Raw genomic sequence first — 25,524 nt, 5'->3', positions numbered from 1 at the left:
TCTGTACTCATTCATGGATGAGGTTAAACTCAGCATCTTACAAGAAAGGCATTCAGTCATCAAACCAAGCATCACCACACTGCCCGAGAGATGCAAACAGCAAGGCGCTCCCTTCTGCATGAGATTTACATTTTGTTCCGAATTTACAGTCAAAATCAGTGACAGAATCTGTTTAAAAATAAAACAACGTTTGTGGAGGTTCACATGTAAGTAAAAGGAAAGGACCGAGCCAGGAAAAAAAAAATAGAGTATTTCTTTTAATTTTATGAACAGAGATGTGGATAAATGGATAAACTAAATAGCAGACAGATAAAAACGTTCTTTAAAATGTGTATTCACTTAACTGGATTCTTGTAGCTAATATATTATGTATCATCTGAAAACATCCTAAAGTAACTCTCATCCTGATGATAATGTTTCCCCACCAATACCAGCAGATTTGGTTTTGGACTCAGTTTAGGAACAGGCACTTGCATCCAGAATAGGTCTGAATAGAATCACAGAACGGCCTGGGCTGCAAAGGCCCACAGTGCTCATCCAGCTCCAACCCCCTGCTGTGTGCAGGTCACCAACCAGCAGCCCAGGCTGCCCAGAGCCACATCCAGCCTGGCCCTGAATGCCTGCAGGGATGGGGCATCCACAGCCTCCTTGGGCAACCTGTTCAGTGCGTCACCACCCTCTGGTTGAACATCTTCCTCCTAAGATCCAATCTCAACCTCCCCTGTCTCAGTTTAAAAGCATTCCCAGCATTCCCCCTAAGATGCATCTGGTATAGATAGCTAGCATCCTCCCATGGAAGGAAAGCAGAAAAGTGGACATTCAGATAGAACAGAGATTCTAAAATAGCTTTGCCTCCACGTGCTCAGGTACTGATTAGAAATCTTAGTTAGACTCACTAAAGTTAATCACACAGTAATACTTCCTCAAGCCAACATTCTCCCCTTTCAGAAGGAGCTGCTTTCCAGCAAATCAACTCAAAATACATTCTGAATGAAAGTTGGATCTGTCGAGAACTTGGCTGAGTTCTTTCATACATTCGTGACAGCTTTGACTCTTCAGCTAGGACTCACTTTATACAACACTGGGAGCACCGGTGGGAATGCAGAAGACTACAACAAATTGATGTCTGGCTGTCAGTTTAGAACTTCACTCTCTAGCCATACAAATGCTGCCCCAATAGAAACCAGGAGATAATGAACTACAGGGCCCTGCTAGCACAAGACACTGGTCTGTTTTTATTTAAGAAGAGTATTCATGACTTTCTATAAGTAAATGAGGGTGGGGGTAAGTAGACCCTAAAAAAATCAGCATATTTTATTATTGTTATTATTTATTGGGATGTCATTCGTGACACTGGGAATGGAATTGGGCCCAGTATGAATGCTTCATTAATCCAATATTAATGGTACTTGTTATTTAACTACACACAGTACTTTATGCTGCTATTCATTATTGCTTCTCAATTTTGTAAAGGAAGAGAATAGTTCACGGTCTTCTTGTGAGCGTTGTCTCCACTGTATAAATGAGAACTAGGATCACAAAATGCCTATTTTCCCAAAAGCAGGGTTTGATTCTGCACAAGCTTCTCTTTTCTCCTTGACTTCCTCTTAAGCCTTTCTAATGTAAGAAATAAAAAGGAAGACGTTAAAGTTCTAGGATTTGAAAAGATGATTTAGCATTTGGAAGCAAGTTAATTTGAACCACCAGCCAATTTAGAGCCATCTATTTAGTTAGGCCCTTACACCAGACCTAATGATAAATGAACCACAAAATCATTATGCGTTTACATAAAACCAAAGAAACATGTGCTGCCATTAATTCAAAACAATCACCATCATCCAAAGTCACGCCGGGAGTTCTCTTAAAATGAACATCCCTATTGCCTCCTGCTCCTCCTCCATCCCATCTCAAAACATACGCTTTTAAACTGAATAAAACTTTCACAGTAACACTTAAACCAATGCCTTACAATTTAGTTTGCACAAGACGTTGGACTGAAAAGTTCTGACCAAGCTTCTACTGGTAATGAATTCTGAACATTTCGATTTGTTAATGACATTTGCCTTGGGTTGGTGAAGAGTGGAAGAATATCTTGAGACTCTTTCAACTTATTGATTTGTGAGAGGATTTGCAAATATATCCCAACAGCTTTTAGCATCCAACCCGTAGGAGTTCTGCACAGCAAACCCACAGTGTTTTAAAAGCAATCTTCCAATGGATCATATTTTAAATAATCTCGGCCATTTTGGTGCAAACCAAACCAGCGAACATCTTGTTTTGTGGAGCCTTCGTGAGTCAATTCCCTTTAACAGAATAAAAAGGTGCTACGTGTCCTGGTCTCCTATCAGTAATGCTGCTTGTTCAATGCACTACCATGGACTCTTCGTGTGTGTATAGGAATGAAAACACCTACGGCAGGATTTTTGTCTTTAATCTTGAGATTAGGGAGCGGGAGCAAAGAGCATCTACTGTGTGTGGATTCATTACCATAAGCTTTACTGACCGTTTATCCCGTTTCCTAAGGAAAACAAAAAACTCCCACCACGTTCCTATTAAAAAGCAATCAGATTTGGTATGCTGGTGACACTTTAAAGCGTACATTATGTGGGAAAACAAAATAAACATTTAACCTGGCAAATGAAAGTGAATTTGGGTTTTGACATACTTGGCAGGAAGGAAGAATTATATTCATGTCAAGCATGCAGAAAAGCTAATATAATATTTAAATATTTGCTTAACTAATATAGAATTTAAGACAACACATTAGAAGAAACATTTTTTTGTGAAACATTTAAAAGCTTTTTAGTATAGGACACTGCAGAAGTAATAGGCTCAGCTCAAATGTCAGACATCTGCAGCCTTTGTTGCACATTCCATTCACTTGTCAAGTGGGAAACTCTTCGTATTCTCCTGACAAGTCACTATTTATATTTTCGAGATAAAAGCAGTTCTTGTACCAATGGTTTAAGCTGATAATGAATCTATGCAGCCTTCCAGAGAAGCAGCCCTTGAGAATCAGAATCTTACAAATATTGATGTAATGAGCTAATGTTAACACTATTCCACCTACACCCTACAGCACTCTGCTCCCGTTCAGTACTTTACACGTGCAATTGTTTAAAGCTCCTTTAGTTTACAACAGGACATAATTCATTGACAAAAGACACTTTGACCACTCAGAAGGTATCTGAATGCAGCATGTCAGTGACTGCTGAAATTCTCAATGACTTGAAATAATTTAGCTTGAACTCATACATTGTGCAGCACGAATGCAGCACCCCAGACCTCCGTTTTATCAAAACACAGAATCACAGAATCACAGAATGGCCTGGGTTGGAAGGGACATCAAGGATCACAAAGCTCCATCCCCCCACCACAGGTAGGGCCACCAACCTCCACACTGAATACCAGCCCAGGCTGCCCAGGGCCCCATCCAACCTGGCCTTGAACACCTCCAGGGATGGACGGGGCATCCACAGCCTCTCTGGGCAGCTGTTCCAGCACCTCATCACTCTCAGGGTAAAGAACTTCCCCCTGACATCCAACCTAATACTTCCCTCATCAGATAGAGGGATGCTGGGCACTAGCTTCAGCTCCAGGAGTATTCAGGTGCACTACCTAAACATGTGCCTAATGGATGAGCTATAGCTTTAAATTTCTACTAGCTGCAGATATGCACAAAACCCAAAGCTACCCACATGCTGGAATCAGAACTGATGATGAAGTTGGGTGTATGACAGTCAGAACAACTAAGAGCATTTTAGAATGTTCAAGAAAACATTTATTTCATTTTTTTCTCATTTGGAAAGAGATGAATGATTAGAAAATTCTAATTCTAAATTGCTTACATAACGATACCATAGTGATTAAACCCAACATTAATCTTTATTGTAACCATATGTTTTAGATACGTGTTATTTTAAAGCCACCTGAAAGGAATTCATTCAAGCTTAATCTGATTTGTAAATTTAATTACAAATCATTAACCCAACTGCTAAGATCTTCAGTTCTTGTAAATCACCACAGCTCCTCTGAGTCCCGTCGTAAGACAGAAGCCACTGTTTATTTCACATCAGTAATTAAAAGTGATATAGAGTGCTCAGGCCATAAAACATAAACAAAAAGGCCGACTTTGGGGAATTTGACCTTCAATCTTCCTAATTTGCAGTGCCCGCTATGCAAATGGTTGCACTGCATTAATAACACCTCTGCACATAGTATTCACTCATCCAGCCAGGCTGTTAGAGACATAAAGATAACAACAGACTGTTCCCTGCACACATTGTTAAAATGAGTTGCAATCAAACCTGTGCTTCCCAAAAGCATCAGCACAGGCTGGTTCTATGTGCCAACTCCTCAGCTATTAACAAAGGAGACAAAGCAGAGGACATTTTGAAGTATAGAAATCTATCTTTTTCATTCTACTTTTATTCTGCAGTTAGTCAAAGGATTTTAAAAGGTAAAAAGGCTTGAAATCTAGAGCTGAGCAACAGATACCCAGGATCCTACTACTGAGATCTCCTCCAGAAAAGAATGGAAGAGATCGAATTCCTCTTCAAAATCACTTATAAAGAGTTTGAATGTGTGCCACTGTCCACAGTGATATTCGTATTAGTAGACACCTACAGGCATGCCAACGTAACCTCAAAATGAAAAGAACTGAATTTTGGAAATGTCAAAATCCATTCACATATCAGAGGTTTTCTGTTGCACGTTTTCTTTTTATAGCTTCAGATTGAGGAAAAAAGAAGCATTAGGGGCAGTGGCACTGAGAACCAAATATCTACAAGAAAAAAAATGAATAAATGAATGAGTGAGTGATTGAATGAATGAATTGCAAAGCCCTCAGTTGCAGAATAATAGAAAAAAAAACCTCTTCTTTTAAAAATATTGTACTTAACAACATAACGTAACTGGGATGCCAAGGACAACACCTTCAATAGTGAGATTTCGAAGTAAAGCTTTGAAGCTTGAAGTCTATTCATTATCAAGGTGCATGTAGTACAGTAACGCTGCCACAGTTTGGCACTGATTACTTGACTGTGCTCTCAGAAGCTGCTGTGGATTCTCATGCCATCATATATATTGTGGGAGAAAATTTCATCCTGACTGGTGGTTGTTTGGCTTCTTCAGGGTTCCTGAGTTTTCCCAACACTTTCAGAATCACATTCAGTATTCATCAGAAATGTTGGCATCATTTTAGTCTCTTTCTTTAAAATACAATATAGGGTAACAAGGTTAGCAGCCACCTCACTGATATATTTCTTCAAATACCCGAACCAGCATTTAGACCTCCAACCTTGGGGTACGGCAAGAGTTAACGCCCAATTTCAGAAGGGTGTGATTAGTAGATGAAGATTTGCTTGAGTTTCAGATTTTCATTTATAAAATTATTAGCTGATGATATGAGCTGACAGCTAACACATCTACAGTAAACAGAAAAAGACGGTATTTCCAAGCGGATGTAGGGTACGTGTCCCATTCCTAAGCTGTTTGATATGGTCTTTGCAAGGAGCGAGGACTCGATACCAGATGCTCTATGTTCTACAAGGTTTTTTCTGCAGATGTCTGCAGCCTGAGAAAGTCAACAGTGCTTTGAATAACGCTCCTAGTAAAAGCATCCTCTTGTCAGAGTCACTGTGTGATATAGGATCTGAATCCCACACAAGTGGATGAACTGATGTTAAATAATACCATCTGACCATGGTAGGAAAAGTTCCTAGTAGGTCTGATAAAGCCGTGGAAATGGCTGTCAGCCCTGGGAAATAAAATCCAGCTCCCTGACCAAGACTCCCCATCCTTCCTTCATTTGATCAAGTGGAAAACCAAATGTAATGATTGCTTCCTAAGTTCCAGTTGCAAAGTTTCAACAGCACTTAACTGTGATACCTTTGGCCCTTATGCAAGCTGCCCAAAGAACAAGTTGGAATCAAACGCTCAAGCTAGGAACTCCTTGAGAATAAAAAATATACACCTTAAGGTGGTTTTGATATTAGTAATTTATACCATTTTCTTGTGGCTTTTAATACTGTTTCTTTTAGAATACCTGAAGTAAATCAATGTAAGTCTCTAGAATAGTAGATACAGATGACAAAGAACTCCTCGCAGCCTGTTGCTACCTGCACACAGAGGTGGGAAGAGCTATGAGCCATAAATCCACCAGGCCAAGTGAGAAATGTTTTCTTCTGTCAAAAATAAACTTGTGGCTCCCCACTTGATACAGATCTGCTGAAGTTACACAAATCAATTTCTAAAATTTACTCTCTATGCACAATCGGTATATTTTCTAGTGATAATATTGTGGTTTTGTCCCCCCTGATAATATAAATCTGGGTTTGGATGTACTTTGCCAACCCACAGTGACAACAAGGCCTGATTTTTGCTATTCCAAAGTCAGCTAAATGTACACCCCCAGCCTATTCAAAGGGTCAAATGTTGATCTGAATAACGTTAGCAAAGATTAAGACCCACATGTTCACCTCCATGAGGACTTGATGTTGAGCAGCTACCTGAAAAACTGTTAGTGAGCACCCAAATTAAAACAACCTCTCCTGATTCACTTTGTGAAAGTGTCTGATTGTGAAGGTATCGAGGCATGCAGCTATCAACCAAAGACAGTAGAGCAAAACGAAAAGAAAGGACATAAGATTTAATGTCTGAGATTATGTGATGGTTGAACAAGACCATCTTAGAGGTCCTTCCCAACCGGAATCATTCTATGGCTCTGTGATTTGCTCTGCTGCACTGTTAGGAATGCTGTGGGTCTGTTTTTAGCGGGTTGGGTGAGTATGCATCTCACTTTACAACATGTAGGGCTTAATTACATTACCAGCCCAACAGACACTTATGCTTAAATCTCACTGCTTCTGATTCCGCCGCCACTACCCATGTGTGAAGCTATCGCTGACTGCAATTTTGCACAGCAGCCAGATCATATTCTTAAGGAAGAATACAGCAAGCAACATTGTAGATAAAATAAACCACAAGGCTGAGACAAAATGAAAGACAGAAAACCCTGTTTATTGTGCATATAAAAAGTCTATTCCAGGAAATACCAGCAGTTACAGATTGCATATAGTGCAGAAGCTGGAACGTCCTATTCCATGCTACCCAGATTTTTAAATGGTCTTTACAGATTTGATACGGTTTATCATTCATGTGTTTCATAAAAGCTCTCTTGTATTTCTACTCCACCTGCCATTTTAATTTCCTAAATGGGAAAATTCAGAATAAAATCACAGAATTGCAGAAAAATTTACAGTGGAAAAAAAGCTTGTGATCTTTCCATTGATACCTGCTTCAGCTCTGCTCCAAACAGGTCCGCTCAGCTCAAGTGACTCAGCACCAGTTGAGCTCGGAAAATCTTCTAGTTGAAGATATTCTTCAAGTCTTTGAATTCCTTGATTTTTCTGATCAGCCTGATTCCATTTTTGATCAGATTTTTTTCTTCTAATTATTTATCTGTCCAAATTCTAGAAATCAAGATGAATGAGGAGCAGCTGAGGGACTGATTTTATTCAATCTGGAGACGAGAAAGCTCGGGAAAGACCTCATGTCTCTCTACAACTACCTGATGAGAGGTTGATGGAAGGAAGGTATGGTGATAGGCCACAAAGAAAAGGCCTCAAGCTGCACCAAGAGTGGTTTAGGTAGGACACTGAGAATAATTTCTTCATGGAACAGGCTGCCCAGGGAAGTGGTGGAGTCCCCATCCCTAGGGGTGTTTAAGAGATGGGCAGACAGGCCATTTAAGAACATGATCTAGTGGTGAACTCAGCAGTAGTAGATTGATGGTTGGATCTGACGGTCTTAAGGGTCTTTTCCAACTGAATCGATTCTTTTATTCTGCCCTTTGCTTCTCGTTATCTCACCAGCAACAAAATCCTCCATTAGCTTTTTTTGCCTTCAGGCTGAACAAGCCCTTTTCTGTCAGCTTGTTATCATACGTCAGGTCCTGCAGCCCCCCAAACCTGCTGCTGACTCTCTGCCAGACTGCCTTCAGTTTGTCAAAGTCCTTCTTGTTCTTGGGAGCACAGAACTGGACACAGACTCCAGATGCAGTCTCACAAGTGCTGAAGAATAGGGAAGCATTATTTCCCTTGACCTGCTGGCTAACCTCTAGCTAGCACAGCCCAGTATGTGGCTAGCCCACAAGCTGTACATGTGCATGGGGTTACTGCATCCCGTATTTGTCTTTGTTGAACTCCACGAGGTTCCTGTCAGCTCATTTCTTTAGTCTGTCAACAAAGTCCTTCTGAATGGCAGGCCTGCTTTCCAGAGATCTGATTCAGTATTTACTCAACATGCTATGAATTACTGCTTTTATTTGGCTTATAAGATCCCACAGCTGATCATTTTTGAGTTTAATGCATAACGAGGAAGAAATGATTTGAGACAATGCAATACAGCGGGAGGTCCTATGCTCTCTTTAATTCCTTTCCTTTTAATTTACATGGAAATCTGTTAAAACTGAAGTCATATTAATAGACATACTTTGTATTCATCATCTGTTCTTTCAATACTAAAATGGCATCTGCTCTAAAAATCTGCCATAGGGTCATATCTTAGCAATAGTCTAAATACCAGGTTGCAAGCGCGGTCCTATCAGAATGAACTCTGAAACCACACATGCTAGTATGTCTAATGTACCTCTTCATTAAATAGGAATAAATGCTGTCTTATTGACCTTAATCTTAGGCAGCAGATTACATCATTTAGAATCTCTAATGATACCTAAACTTCACTGTCAGTGTAAGTGGGAAGGAGCCAAGTTTCTTGTAGGTCTAACCAGCTTGGACCTTGGTGGCTTGGCAAATGGGAACTGAAAATGACAGAACTCGAAATCCTGTGATTTGTGAGGTTTCAGACTGGAACTCATTCAAGTTGACGATGATACAAAGATAGAGACTATTAAGTGAATAATGTTAATTCTTGTTTTTTTGCTTAAGTACTTCTCTTTGAGAAAATGTTCACAAAATCCTATCTGAATTCAATCAAATAGCATAGGCAGTAGACACCAGAAGCTTGCAAAAATGACCTCTAGTGATGAGAAAACTTGTACTAGTCCTGAATAATCCCGTGATCAGAAGAAAAAAGAAACACCATCACCACAACTACAGGACAAAAGTGAAGATCAAATCTACCTAAGGAGGGACAGACTGAATCTCCATGAGCCTCAGGCACCAACAGTAGCTGTCTGAGGAGGCTTAGCAAATAGTACAACTGCAGGACAACAAGACAAGCTCATGGTGATTCTTTACCTGAACAGCTGAACCAGAAGCTGGTGATCTGTGGCTCAGGCACTGCTTTAACCAAATGCTGCATTTTTATATTCAATAGCCTTTAGCAGATATTTTTTTTTTTCCCCATTAAGTTGTGCAGTTCAATACATTTGAGCTCATTTTTGTTACACTCAGCTGGAATGCAGCCTGAAAATGACTTCCAGTGCTCCTCTATCCTGTCTGTAGCATACAGGCTGTTATGACACATTGCTTGCCCACCCTGTCAGCAGAGGGTAGATGCTGTAAGAAAGATATTACAGATGGCACTACCACAGGTTGAGAGGCACATCTCAGACTCCTATGGATGAAGCAGGACAACATCCTTTCTGGTTTGTTGATGTTCTCACCTACCTGCTAGACGCAGGATGGCTCTCAGAGCCTTCCCTCTTCTGAAGAAGTTGAAATAGAACACCATTAAAATCCCATAAACATCCTTCCTCCATCACCTTAATCTGTGCACACAGCTTGTTCCCTTGAAGGCTTTTGTGATATGAATCCTCAAAGGGAACAAGATAGATGTCTGGGAGCCCCAACAGCAGCCAGCAGCCATGACCCAGGCTGCTCCAGCACCAAGCAGCTTTGCAGGCAGCAGCCACAGGACAGCCTGTTTGGGAAGCTCCCTGCCCTAAATACTGGGTTGTGGTATGTAGGTTTCAGTCTCTCCCTTCACAACTGTATCAGCAAAAGCACTTCTGTGCTGCACGGGTGATGCAGTCCTGGGCACTGCTCTGGAGCAGGGTTGACCAGATGGACCCAGAAATCCCTTCCACTTCCACCTTGGTGTGATTCTGTGAACCTCAGTAGTACACGCCATTATTACCACTGATTTGCTTAACTGCTTTGAAGCCTTACAGCAATTTCAGTCCTCTGCCACCAATGGGATCTTTGTCAGATTTCAACGTCACTCCTTGCTCCCAGTTCTCCCAAGTTTACCTAAACAATAACTGTGTTGTAAGCACCACTGTATGGTGACGAGAGAGTACATGAGTAACAAACCCGTTAAATACAAGATCACAAATAAACATGGTATTAAAATACACTTAGAGAATGTTTCTTTAGTCTTACGTTTGGCTCCTAATCAAATGCTCTGTGGAAACACTGTTTGTATGCATGTGTGTCTACCTTTAATTATAGATATAAATTATATTTATATATATATATAAACTTTCCAAAACTTAAGTTAAAACACGGTCATTTGGATGTCAAAAATACAAAATACAACAGCCCAGAACCATCCTCTTCCTACAAGACAGCAAACAGTGGCAGAAAAATACCCAAAGCTCTAAGAGACAGAACAGCAAACAACACCTTGCCCTCCCAGCACAACTGCCTAAGTTTGCAGTGTGAGCAACACTCACTAAAATGCTCTAAAACCAACAAAATTTTACCGGGACTGAAGACCCAAACAAACACTAAACTTTATGTAACCATAGCAATAAACCCCAAGGTGAGAAAATCCTAATCATCTAATGTTTGTAGCACTGCAAAAAGTCTATTGATATCAATGACTATAAGAGAAATTCTTTTCCATTTGGAAGCTTTTTCCAGCTCTGACAAGAATGACACAGTATTTGCAGTCATAGATCATATGGAGAAACAAGTTCTGTTTACCTTCTGTTTACTTTTAACCAATCCAACCATTCCCAAAGACAAACTGCTTTTTCCTGGTGTTCCAAACGTTCCTGAGCAGTGTGTAATCACAGACACCATTAAAACCAGCAGGCTTATTTTTGCACTGGATAATGGTCACCAACGCTTTGATGTCCAGACAGCTAATTTACATTCGAGACGCTGCTAGTTTAATTGGCTTTGCACTCACCTGGAAACACTGGATTGATACAGAGAAATGAATTCCCCCTCTATTTGGATTCTTAACTTTGGTGCAATCTCTTTTGCCATACTGAAAAAAAACCCCATTGCTCAGAGAATTAACGTGCTTTTTTTTTCTTGGTTGTTCCACAATACACTCTTTTAAATCTTAGCATTTATCTGCACCAACAGAAGCAGGTGGTCTACAGGGAGCTGGTGTTGACCTTGCTGTCTAGTAGATCTCTACAATACAACGCTCTTTTCTTCCTATCAAGTTCAGGCTGCATGCTCAGAACTTCTCTCTCCAGAAAGGACCACCCTGAAAGCAACAGAACTCTTCCTGACACCCAATGAAACTCCTGCAAATGTGACTTCAATGGTTTTGCACAACAGCAAACAAACCAAAAGCATTTCTCTCTCAAACAAAAAAGGAACCTCCCCTGGATTGCTTCTCTCAGTTCTGAGCACAACAGCAGGCCTAAACACCTCAGACATTTAAAATGTGAGACAACTGCAGCGCAGTGAAATTCAGCCCAACTTGTAGCATGGCAGCTTAAGGGAGAAGGAAATCCTGGTCTCTTCCAACACTGTCTTGAAATCCATTGTCCCACAGCATGAAATTCCCTCCTCTTATCTGAGTACCCCGCCAAGTCACTTCTCAAATCCAAAACAACTCCTCTTATTTGGCCTGTTCACACAGGTGTACAATTGGCTTACAATTAAGGCTGCAACTATATATTCCACACAAAAACACTTCTAGCAACATAAGGCTCTTAAAGGTATGATCTGACCATTTGTGTTCTGCTAATGGGATCCATTAGTCCAATTTGTGACCATGTTGGGTAAAGAACAATGACACACATTTCCTACTCCTTTTTTAAAAACACTCTTAGTCTTAATATGTAAGGCTGTGACTTAGGATGGTGTAAATGATGCGGCAGGTGCAAGATGCAATTCTGTATGCAAAGCAGGAGGAAATAAACTGATAACAGATCTGTGAGAGTATTTTTAAAGACAGCGTTGGGGCACATGGTCAGTTGGCATGATGGTGATGGGTTGGCGGTTGGACTAGATGATCTTAGAGGTCTTTTACAGCCTTAATGATTCTACGATTCTACTCTGCAAGCATATATACTTCATAGAATCAGAGAATGGCCTTGGTTGAAAAGAACCCCAAAAATCATCTAGTTTCAGCCTCCCTGCCATGGGCAGGGTCGCCAACTACCCCAGACCAGGCTGCCCAGTGCCATGCCTTTTCCCATCCCCAAAATGCAAACCTTCTCTTCTAATACTTCTCTTTCATCTTCTACTGCCAAAATATGGCCAGGACAAAACCAGAACAGACACCCATAACTCAGAAGATCATACAAGATGAGTATATCTAGCAGAGTCCCAAGAGCTATGAAGCCCACTGTGATGAAGATACAAGTATCTATTCAGTAGAACACCTCTCTAGACTGCACTATGTGTCCTCCAATGACGGCAGTGGGAGATGAGACAACTAGCTGATATGCAAACACCCAAAACAAACTGGAACATTTTCATCTGCAGCTAAATCTTACCCCAGGGAAAATTCTTTCATAGACCATAGCTGTTAAAATCTAAGGAGGCTGACGGCTTATAAACTGTGATTCTAAAAATTAACGAGGTAGATTTAGGCACAATACTGTAAGATAAAAGTCAACCCCTTAACCAAACATCAGATTCTGTCCCAAAATAAAGTTTCTGTCAAGAATAATGTGAAATCAGTAAAAATAATCATTTCTGAAGAAGCAGAAGAACAAATTTATCATCAGAAAATTACATATCAAGAAAGATGTGCTATGAGAAACAGTGATCTCATGCTTAGCAACATAAAACTTATTAGTTTGTCTTCTGACATGCAGTTTCTATTAAGTATGTGTTGTTTGTACAACAGCACTAATCTTTCCATATGGACTTTAAATCAAATTCCAGTTTGTTATTGATACACCCTGCATGAACAGATACTCCCTAAAGAGTAATGACCGCACACAGCACTTACACTGGCATAATTTTTGTCAGTGAAATGAGTGCTGTAGTATTAGAAGGCCTCAAAGCTCTTTCCTAATCACTTCCTGCTTATTTTCTTTGTACATCTTTTCCAAATTAGTACAACGAATTTGAGTCATTCAACACCATCCTTTGGATCCCTGCTGAGCATAAGAACTCATGTTGGGTGTTTGTTTTTTTTCCCGTTGAATTATGCCACCAAGTTTGTGTTGTCTCAACTGCAAAATGCCAGGTCCTCATCCTAGCTCCAAGGTGACAGTGGAGCACCCTGTATCCTGCACCTGAACCTTCCAGAACGGCACATTACAACCACACAATGCCAGGATCTTCTGCCCCAGGTTAACTTCCAAACCATACCCAGGATTCCTTTGGGACAGTGCTTGGGTCAAAGTGTGAAATACGGAATAAGTTCTTTCCTATTCCAGTACCAGCGGATCCTCTTGGTCACTGTCTAATTTACTACTGTAGTATCACAGAATTATGGAGTCTTTGTGGTTCAGAAAGTCCCAACTGTTCACCTACCACCAGTATTGCCCACTGTGTCAGTAGAAAAAGGATTCAGCTGTATAACTTTTGGTTGGCTAACTCGATGCCCGCAGCTTAATGCTGCGTGGAAGTTTTGCCATTAATTGCCTTCCCCATTTCAGCTAATTCTCTGCCACATGAGCTAACTGGATGTGGAGTCAATTTTCACAGCTGTCAGGGTTTTACACAACTTTCCATGCTGCAGAGCTACAAACTGTTCTTTAATTGAATTAAATACTTAATTGTGCTCATAAATGTGGAGAGAATAAACCCTCCATGCTAAGAAAAAGGAATAGATACTGATTTGTAAAGTTGGAACTTCCTTGTCCTCAGTTTTGTAATAACACCTTTGAAACTTTTCCGATTATCAGTTTTGTTGTTACTGGTGCTGTGGAGATTTTGAATCACAGCTGATGTCTGGAGCTCTGAAAGACACAAACAAGTAATCGACTTTCCTTAATTCAATACAAAACTTAAGGAGAGAATCACAGAATCATAAAGGCTGGAATAGATCTCCCCAAGCCCAACCCAACCCCACCTCCACCGTGCCCACTGACCACGTCCCTCAGTGCCACATCTCCACAGTTCTGGAACACCTCCAGAGACTCCATCACTTCCCTGTGCCAATAAATACATAAATGCCGAGTCTACAAAGTCGACATCATAGAAATAACTATGATTGAAACAGAGTGGACGTCCAGAGTATTATTTCTTACACCCCAAGGTGCATTTGGGTGTATTTAAGTGTCTTCTATAGGCACAAATTAATCATACCTTACACAGATGAAATTCAAATGGAGCCATTTAACTTCACTTGAACAAGGGACACATTTCAAACACACCTAATCTTTATTGCCATGTATTGTACAATGCACATAGTGTACCCCATTTCTGTCTGCTTGGTACAGATTTCTCATAAACAGATATATAATTACTGAGCAGGGCTGCAAAAATCACATCCACAATGAACTTACAACAGCAGCATGTAGATGTAGTTTTTAAATACCTGAAGTGTTTCTGATGTTTCTCTACTGTTTATTCAAATCTGCAATGTACTGTGAAAACATTACGGTAGCTACTGCAACTAAATTACTGCCATCTAACATCTGAGTGTTGGAAATATATCCCAAAACTAGCACTCAGAGGGACAGATGAATGGTGTTTCCTTTGGTCCCAGGGGAACAAAACTGAAATGGAGTATTCACAGTGTGATGCTCCAAGCAGCCCTTTGGACGCCAGTTCAGATTTCTGAAGGGAATTTGTTTTTTCCTGGTGGGGGAGGTACTGGCACCATAAAACAAATGATTAAAAAATGGACTTTCAGAGACTGAGAAAGAAGTCCTCTTTGCCATTAAGTTGACTGAAATTTTAAAAGACCTCTGCTTGGTTTCAATAACAGGACACTGTAAATTCGATCAAGGCTCTCATACAAACAGTTAGCAGCACTGGAGCTCCCATTCACAAAATGCTGCCAAACCTGCAGCGAGTTTTATATGGACAGGTCCTCGGAGAGGTTCAGAGCAGAAATACAAGGGCACAAACAGACACACCTGCACCTCGACCCAAACTGCAAAATAAGGATAAATGGTAGAATCATAGAATGGCTCAGGTTGGAAAAGACCTTCAAGATCAAGTCCAACCCCAACCCAACCATCCTACCCTCACTAACAGCCCTCCGCTCAATCACGGCCCTGAGCACCACATCCAAAGGGTTGTTAAACACACATTGATGGTGACTCAACCACCTCCCTGGGCAGCCCATTCCAAAATGCAAAGATCTTATTGAACATCCACCTTCCCCCTGATGTGTTCCAAACTGAAACAGTTTGAGACTAACCAGTACAATAAAAAAGAAACTGACATTCTGTGCACTGTCACTTGTCACAGAGACAGATTCTATGATCTCCATTTGCACAGTTCAAATACATCTACTAACAAGAACATTTTATTTCATCTACACCTGTTCTTACCTGGAAGAGCATCACATCACTTCTGTTTTACTGCTATTTTAGGAGGGCAAACTACTTTATGATTTTGGAGCAAGACAGCAGTGCTTTACAACTTCGGTTTTGGTTTGCTTTTGTCAGTACAGTTGGCTGATTTGCTACTATTCATTGCTATCACTGCTATTATCATCTGATCAAAATGCATTGACAACATAATCATGCATTATGGAAAAGTAATGTGCATTTTGTTTTTAATTCCCGCCCTTCACATTTAAGACAAATTGACTGTCATTTGCTTATTGCTTTTATTACTCTCAGTAATGGTCTGTGATTCAAACTGAAGCTGTAGGATGCATCAGTAAGATCTACATCCAGTCATAAAGGAATGTCCTTTCCTTGTAATGTGACATTAGGGGATGTTTTTCAGGCAAAAATGTAGACCTGTTTCCACCTTTTTTGCTGTTTGAAAGTAGCTTGAGGCTTTGCTTACTCCTCTGTGGTACAAACAGAACAGACCTCACAGAACAACAAGTGCTCTCATGAAGTTTTAGATCTAATTCCATAAAATGTGCTTAAAAAAAAAAAAAAAGTATAAATAATATTTGCTTTTTGTCTCATAACTGAAACCATACTGCTAAACAATAATATCCTGTTTAGCCCACAATGACATCAGAAATACATGTTTATCATATGCTCGGGACAACTTGGCATGATTTTGGCCCAAGGCAACATGTAACTGAAATCACTTGCAGTTGTCCAAACTAAGACAGTCACTCATGTCTGAGGTAATTGATACCTAAAAGGACCACTGCCTTTAGATCACAGCTCATGGGTCAAGTATACTAATTCCTTAAAGAACACTCTTATAATTTTTTAAGTGTCTATTGGATTTCCTCCCAAACTCAGCATGGATTGAATATAATTGACTGTGCAAAGAAAATGTGATGTACTCCATTAACCCATCCACTGACAACACAGGAAACCAAATAAGTACCATAGAATGGCTTGTGTTGGAAGAGATCTCAAAGATCATCAAGCTCCAACCCCTTTTGCAGGCAAATCGGATTTCCTCCCAAACTCTACATGAAGCACTAGATCAGGTTGCCCAGGGCCCCATCCAGCATGGCCTTGAACACCTCCAGGACAGGGAATGCACCACCTCTCCGGGCAGCCTGTTCCAGCAACTACCCACCCTCTCAGTGTAGAACTGTTCCTATAGGACTGGATCACACTTCCCACTGTGATTTATTTCTACCCGCCTGAAAGTGACAACAAAGCCTAAAAGAAAAACAAAGCTGAACTTTTGGAGTAGCATGTCTCAACCAGTGTTTCGTGTTTTGCCATTGAAAAATGAATAAGAGAGATAATCCATGGTACTGACTTCATACTTGTGTATAATTTATGTTTCTGTTCCAAAATAAGTAAACCTTGATTTTTGATATATATATATTTACTTTTTTCACATGGAAACATGTTATTCATGAAATGTAATAAAGTGAAGCAGTAGAGAGAATTACTTTCAATACATGTATCCTACAGATCGTGAATAGTCAAGTGATGAAAACCACGATGAGCCATCAGCTGAAAGAGAAGTATTTGACTGCAGACAAATAGAAAGTTAGATATGACCCTGTCTGGAACAAGGGATTTCATACTTGTAGTCATTTGTCCAGTTTTTTAGGCTTTAGATTGTACTGGAATAACAGAAAAGAACCTAAAAAAGAGCAGAAAGTCAATCCCATAACAGTAATTCCAAGCAGGGCTGTTATCTATTTCTGTGCATATGAGCTCAAAGGATATGCTTGCATTTCTGCAAAACAACATTTTACATCAATACATTTCTACAAAAGTAAATAGAAGAAACACCAGTTTCTAAAACACAAATAGTGGTTGGGAACAGCTGCTCTACAGCACTGACTCTCAGCTGTGGATACATAGGACTTGTTCCCAACCCAGCTCTTTGGAAAAATGGATTCTTGATTAGATTTTTAGTAACTGTAATGGAGAGAAGGAAGGGGAAACATGACTGGGCAAGTCCCAGAAAGAGCAGGATAAAAATCAGGTTGTTTCTTCCATAGAATATTCCACGAAACCTTAAAGTGAAATAGGCAAATATTAAACAGACAAATATTACTGAGTGCATCAGCCACCTCATCATAGGAAACAAAATCAAACCGAAGTACCCAGCTCCGGTAATGAAAGGGCATAAAAAGCACTCTAAAAATAGCAGCTTTCCAACAGCCACGAATCTTACACCTCTGACTAAAAAAAATATGGAAATTGTGTGCAATTGTGAGCAGACACCCTGCACAATTTTGCCCTTGACGAGTTGCCCACACAAGGCATGAGCAAGAAATGGGCAAGAAAAGGGGTTGTGGAGCATTGTCCATATCCACTATTGACAGAATTAGCCTGTTCAGGGTGGAAAGAAAATTTAGCTATGGGGATGCAAGCCAGTCAATGCCATTTGCCTTCAGAGCCTGAAAACTGGCCCTGGCCCTGATATAGCCTGTGGATCTTTAAAATACTTTGGAGTAAGTGATATTCAAGAAAATGCTCATTTAATAGTGAAAACACAGGGATCCAGAAAGGGACAGGCTCTTTAGCAGGGTCTGTTGTGATAGAACAAGGACAAATGCTCTCAAGAAAAAGTCTTTTATGGTGAGGGCGGTGAGGCACTGGCACAGGTTGCCCAGAGATGTGGTTGATGCTCCATCCATGGAGACTTCTGAGACAAGGTTGGATCAGGCCCCAGCCAATCTGATCCAGCGGTGTCCCTGTGCATTGTAGGGGAGTTGGACTGGATGGTCCTTAAAGGTCCCTTCCAACAATAAGGATTCTATCATAAGGCCCACGTGGCAACTCGCTCACACACAGGTCTTGTGGTCATATTGCTAGGACTTGGTGAAACCAAGCAAAACTAACATCAAAACCACCGTTTCAGAAACTCCCATGCTAATGCTGCTAGAATTCTTGGTTCCAGGTTAGTTTGTTAAGAGTGACATGGTTCTGCACTCTATAATGTCGGCATAATTTTTCAGATAGATAAGAAGGTGAGAAGAGCATGTCTTGAAGTGTGTATGCACAGAATCGTTTTCTTTTTTTATGAAAGCTGTGTTATATGAAAAGAATCCTCAATTGCTATTTAAGCATAATTTTCCAATGAGAGCAAGAATGAAAAATAGAAATTCTTTCTACGGGAAGGAAATACAAATACATGGCAGACAAAGATCCATAACTACACTTTCATAATCTTCCCTCCCAGCGTGTGTGCTTAGATATCAGCAAACATTTGAAGGAATAGGAAAAATATGGAAATAAGATTCCTTTTGACCATCTGGGCAAAAGGAATAAACATGTAACAGCGATACAATATGCAACACGAGAAAGGCAGCAGAACAGCATGATGTATGAAATATTTCACAGCTTTCTCTGCAGGAGATGGATATCAGTGAAACATAAGAATTACCTCCATCCGCTCTTGCTTGACATCATCAATCTCATCATCTTCAAACATGGCCAAGAGCTCTCCTGTCTGGTCAATGGAATTGAGAAAGTCTTGAGCAAGCTTCTGCCGTTTGTTGGTGTTGTTGCTGCTGAACTTGTCTACACAAAGATAAGAAATGAAGAGCAAACATAAATTATTTGGCTACTCCAAGCATCAAACTATATCCCTAGGAGGGATATAACTTTTTAGAATCAGATGCACTGTGTAGGTTGTCCTTCTTGCCCTGATATATGTTGAGCAACCCAACCATGGTGACGTCCTGCTTTGTTGCAGAAGCACTGTAGTATAAAGTCCCCTTTAATGTTTATTAGTACAACCTAATCTTTTTAGCAATCTAGAAGAATCTAGTCTACCAGGTACTGTTATTTCTCACTGAAGAACCCACAGTGCTATATGAGCTGTATGAAAGCTCACTCATGTGTCATACCATGTAGGAGTAACACTTTCATATGAATACAGAACATCAGAACACCCAAATTACCTAAAATCTAAAGTGAACCCTCACACAAGCATTAAGATGCAGCTCCACAGGTGATGGGCTCAACATAAAGTCTAGCGAACCCTGGGCAAGGTGGTCAGTGGGCTAGGCAGAACAACAGCTATAAATACACAAGACTCAAGAAACAAAACTAATGGCTACAAGTTACCACAGCTTTCCAGAGAATGCAATATCCAAAACCAAGACGAAGTGTGTTTAGGAAGTATTTCTTGAGCATCTAAATGATTTAGGAAAAGTCAAATGAGTTGACCAAACCTTATCCATGCCTTGACCAAGTTGAAGCATGAGGAGCAACACTGACCTAACATCAGTGTGGATGCTCAGAGGAACTAAACACAAAGAATTCATGGAGAGGGTGATAAAAATATCCAAGGCTCTGAGAAAGGAAATAAGTTAAACACGAAAGTGCTGTATGGGCATTGCTGGATACACCAATAAAAACATAGCAAGATTTTGCTCTACTGGTGTAAATCTACACCACCAAATGCAATGAGACTGATTAGTGCTTTTCTCAATTCAAGGAGTTTGGCTTTTAAATGTGCTACTGATAAAAAACTGCCACGTCTTTATGGAATGGAAAAACAAAAGTGTTTCCCATTCCTGAAATGACAGATTCAAAGTACAAAATGCTAAATGGCACCAAAATAAGGCCAAGTCATATATCAGTATTAAATGGCTTCAGATTATGGTATTTTTTGTAAAGCATGTCAAAACCTTTTGGTAATTAGCTAACAAATGTCCATTCAGCTGACAATCTCCCCTGCACATGGTAGCTGACATATTTAAATTACACATGCTGAAATCAATTAGCCCTTTAATCAGCACCAGTTTCTTAGCTTCAGCAGAGTTACAACATTAAGCACTGTTACTTATCATTCGGATGGTAGATGGAAAATCTTAACTTTGAAGTAATGCAAATGGAAAAGCAGTAATTTAAAACCGAGTTACTACATCTGAAGCTGTAATTTTTACTTGAATAAGTATTAGAGAAGACATTAATACTTTGCAGTGAGCTGTTCTGGGCATTTATATAATAACAAACACCTCCCAAATTAAGGAAAGCTTTTCTACCTTCAATGAGGTCATCTTCTTCTATGCCCTTCACAATTTTAGATTTGTAGTCTCGAAAAAACATGTACTTAAGCAGCCTCCTAAGCTTCTTCTGTGAGAAAAAAATACATTGATGTTAGCATTCCATAGAACTGTTTTTATTTAGACTAACATTATGACACACGAATACACAAACTGTACAGCATCGCACATAACACAAACCATAGCATCTCAGAATCCTTTGAGTTGGAAGGGACCTTCAAAGGTCATCTAGTCCAACAGACGAACAGGGACATTCTGTTATGAGAATAAATATAATTTTTACAGTGTTCAGAATTCCCAATTTCCAAGAAAATCCACATATAGCAAGAATGCCAAGGTATTTATGTGAGCAGCTTGGTGCTTTGTTTGCCCACTGTGAGACTGCAATGGGTTTCACTCTCAGACAGGAAAAATTCAAGCTTCAGTAGGGCACTCCAAAATCCTTGCTTTGTTTGGAAATTCATATCTAGGCATGCGTACTTCCATGAACTTTCATGTTCATATCAACCACTGTTTCCATTATATCATCACTGGGCACATTAGATAAAGTAACTGCATTTGGGTTCCAAGCTTTATGGTTGTATTTCTTTCTATATGTTTTTAGTCATCGGGTTTCCTCCACCAAACAAGAAAAGAAAAACAGCGAAAGGGAGGCAAAAGAACAAGGAATTAATTAGATAAAAATAAATATTAAGAATTTTTGAATAATTCTGAAATTGGAAGAGATAAAATGACTTTAATGTTCTTATGGAAAACGGGTTTTTTAAATTATTGACATGGTCTACTTAGTTCACACAGGAAGCAGAACATATCTCAATCTGGAGATTTTAGTGAGATCAAAATACAGGAAGAATATTAAAATAAAAAGGAACATTAAAAAATGATAACATTGTTAAATATCACACTTGCCTCTGTGTTTTCCATTGATAGGAGGAAATAAGAATAATTGTTTTTAATAGAAATCAAAGGAATACAAATGATAAGAATCATAGAATGGTTTTGGTAGGAAGGGACCTTTATGATCATGGAGTTCCAACCCCTAGCTATAGGCAGGGACACTGCACAAGACCAGGTAAGGATCCTTTATATTACAGACAATTAAGAAGTTGCTGTGAGCTGTAATGTTTAGTACTCACCCTAAATACTAGTGAAAACAAATCTATTCATAATTGAAGTCACTGGAGAAAATAAGAAATGTCACACAATTATTGTTCAACATGTAATACAGCTGCAGTACAGCTACACCTTCCAACAAAGCTATTCATGTGTATGGAGGAGCAAACACTTTAAACATGATAAGGAGCCTGCTGTGCAAAACAAGACCATTCTGTCTCATTACCATACCTTGTCTTTGCGCATTAGAAACAGGAGGTCTTCAGCAGAGATGACTCGAGCTCCTCTCAGCTGAGAAACTTCAGCAGCTTGCTGCAACTACAATAAACAAACACATTAGGATGGCTGCATCTGTGTTAAAAAAATATAGATATACCAGGTTTTGCATATACGTTCGGATAATATTTTGCATGGTAGTATATAGCTAAATACCAGATATGCACTTCACAAGCTGAGACTCTCAAAGGTGTCACTCACTCCACTCGTTAGGCAAAAAGGGAATAACAATTCTATGAGAAGCCTGTAAAACTTGTGATGAATCTCAAGGAAAAGCTTTTTGGTTTCTATTTCAAATGATTGCTTTTGAAAAGCACTGCATTGCTTTTTCTTTTTCCCCCTCAAACCACATTTGCCCCGAGAACAAACACAGAATTCACTCAGGCAATGTAAAAATGCCAAATTCTTGCCATAGTGCTTTATCTGGAACTGTGGAAGAATAGAATATTCCTCTCACAATTTCTTTCAGAAGAACATATACAAATTTCAAACAGTTTATGGAAGTATTTTTGGGAAGAAACTCAGTCTCACTCAACTTATCATTAATGGAAACCATACCCATATGAAGACGTTTTCAGTATACTCATGATGCAACCAAAGGAACAAGCCTCTATCATAAAGGTCCCAATTGGCCATGCCTGTGAAGGCCCCGAATCCCTGAAATGGTGCTAGAAAGGGCAAAAACTCTCTTTGGAATTGACGACGGACATCAGCCTTGGACTGTGCCTTCAGTCAGCATAGGGCTGGTGATTTAGAGGCCACTAAACACGCACACATCATAGCAGCCCAGCCCAAGAGCACACCAGCTGATGTTCATCAAACTACCAGGCTAAGGAGGCCCAAAGCCAAAAGAGGAGCCTATGGGATTCTCTCCTTCTTTTCTCGTCTTTGAGGCTGCCTGGAGATAGTGCTGTAGAGGAGGTGGCGTAGATAGGATGCTTCACACCATGGAATATGACATTTCCTCCAGATCTAAAAGCAGTGTCCACAAGGCTGGGTGTAGTCATTTATTGGCTCTTGTTCTTGTTTGCTAATTGATAGATGGACTGACTGTGAGGCCACAACAAAAGCTATCTAAACAAGACATCTTACATCCCTGATATTAAGACACATACACACCTGTAACATGATCAGTAAACAAAAATTTCATTTATTTTACAATATCCTCATACTCTACTTTCAGAAATGGACGAATGCACCTGAAAATAATTTAAAGAAATCCTATCCTTCTTACTCACACTAGCAATGGTTTCAGTCAGTATCACTGCCTGAATAAGTATATTATTAATCTGAGCTCCCATGCTGCTATGACTTGAAATAGGTCTATTCAGAAGTTAAAAAGATCAACAAAAACAGTAGCTGTTTCTCATATCCAAAGGAGGAGAGGGGGGAAAGGATTTTATTTTATTATTTATTTTTTGGAAAGGGCTCGGTGGGCAAAAAAATCAGTCCATAAATCATAATACTGTACCGCATTAATTTTTTTCCATGCTAATCACACACATGCAAAATGTGAAGTGTATCTAGTCTGCACAACACAAAACATACTGCGTGAAGAGTTTCAGATTTTCCCCCTGAAACACTGCTGGCCCTTGCAGTTACAAAGACCAGAGAGATTTCAGGAATTCAGAAGTCACAGTAATATAATCTTACTTGAAACTCGCTTGAAAAATGTAAGAATGTGAAAAATGATAGTTCTATTTTTTTGGCATGAGCAAAACTGTTTCTTATTCTGATTAGTTTGAGGGCACACAGACTGCTTATATTTCTAACATGAAATAGAAAGAGTTGGATAAAAAATAAAGTTACCAAGAATGAGCCAATATTCATCCCTGGTGTAAATCTATTGCAGCTCATGGATTTATGCCAAGGCTGACTTTGGTCCCACCAAGCTTAAAAGTGCTGCAAACCTTGACCTTAGCATGGCCACGACACGACACAGCTCCATCCCATCTCATATAAAACAATGGCCAAAATAGGTGGCTCAGTTTCTCTAATGCATGTAGGACCATAACTGTTAGACATTTTCTTATTACAGAATTCACATTGGTTAATGTCCCCATGTAGCTGAAATGACTCATTTTTTCCAAATGATAAATACTTGACAATGTCATTTACAGCAAAGATCGTGTGCGAGCTACTTACAGGAATTCCCAGTGAAGTAAGGGGGATTAAGGACAGGAGGCCAAATTCACGTCCCATTTGCATCTAAGTAAATCCTGAATAACGCTGTTTATTTTAATGGAGTTATTCTGGGCTAAACACGAGATCAAAATCTGGAATAACATTCTCAGTTTCTACCAAAACAATGAAAACTTTATTCTCATGTTACCTCGATTTTTGCATCTATTTTATTTTAAGTAATGAACCCACAGCGTTTAATTTCTTTGGCTTAAAGAAAGCAAAATAGGAAAATAATTACTTCCCGTACCGTTATAAAATATGGATTATTTATCCAAACAGACCATAATGAGTTCTGCATTGGTACACATATTTACCTGGGAAACCAGGATATGCTCAGGTAAATATGTATCCAGGCCATCAAAAAAAAATTACGTACCACACAGTCCAGATGGGGGAGAAGATGTATTTATAGTTTTAGCACACACAGAACTGACTCATTCAAACCACAACACGAGTGCTTTGCTATAATTAGCATTGTAACGAGCTGTCTGATTTGACTGTCCCAGAGTTGCCATTAATACGCAGTAAGCCCTGACTCCTTAATTTCCGGAGCTGAGGGCCTTGTTGAGCCACCGCAGCTTTGTGATGAGGGGGATTTCAGGAAGCCATACTGAAGAAGTGATCCATCTTTGAGCACTTGGGCATCCATCATGGCAGAAAAGCAGTTTTCAGCGACACAACCTCCAAATCCATTGGTCTTCCGCCTTCCACTGCAGTGGGTCTCCTGCCAAGGACCCCACAATGCACGCGCTACAAGGCCAGAAATAACCTTCCCCATCTGCTCCTACAGTCACCCTTCTGGAACAGCAACGTAAGAGATGCTGCAAGAAGTTCCAACAGTCTCCCTTCTTCAAGCCTCAGCCCTGCTGAGCACCAGACATGGAGCTCAGAGCAGCAGCACATCCACCACACTGCATTAATGTTAATGATCACAGTTATTTGGTCAGTATTGGAAAGCATTTATTCCAGATTATCTTGAAGAACAGTCAGCAATCCAAATCACTTTGCTTCTTGAGGAAAATCAGGCCCCAATGCCAGCAAAGAGTATTTGAGCCCTCGGAGTCTGAATGTATTTTTTATTACAGCCGAATTATGAACCCCTAAAAGCGAAGTTTAAATAACGGAAGTGTTGAAATGACTTTCACTATAGGAGCGCAAATAGCTCTGTTAATAATTAGGAGTTTATGAAAAATAAGTGTAATTTACAATTTTTCACGTTACAAAGAAAGCAGTATATACAGTAACCGTATTTTAAAGTCT

General features: G+C 39.8%; 1 protein-coding gene across 2 annotated transcripts in view; it reads right to left on the bottom strand.

Moving 5' to 3' along the window:
* The window catches only part of SUPT3H (SPT3 homolog, SAGA and STAGA complex component), a 242,743-nt gene that overhangs the window by 63,345 nt on the left and 153,874 nt on the right, over nucleotides 1-25,524 (bottom strand). For both annotated transcript variants that reach the window (XM_072332924.1, XM_072332925.1), the window contains 3 exons: nucleotides 22,036-22,122; nucleotides 20,671-20,761; nucleotides 19,062-19,198 (listed from right to left, as the gene is read on the bottom strand). In XM_072332924.1, the coding sequence (XP_072189025.1) occupies nucleotides 19,062-19,198; nucleotides 20,671-20,761; nucleotides 22,036-22,122 (315 nt within the window). The remainder of the gene's footprint in view (nucleotides 1-19,061; nucleotides 19,199-20,670; nucleotides 20,762-22,035; nucleotides 22,123-25,524) is intronic.

The sequence above is a fragment of the Excalfactoria chinensis genome, chromosome 3, assembly GCF_039878825.1.
Source record: "Excalfactoria chinensis isolate bCotChi1 chromosome 3, bCotChi1.hap2, whole genome shotgun sequence".
Lineage (NCBI taxonomy): Eukaryota > Metazoa > Chordata > Aves > Galliformes > Phasianidae > Excalfactoria > Excalfactoria chinensis.
This window is presented reverse-complemented; position numbering and strand designations above follow the sequence as displayed.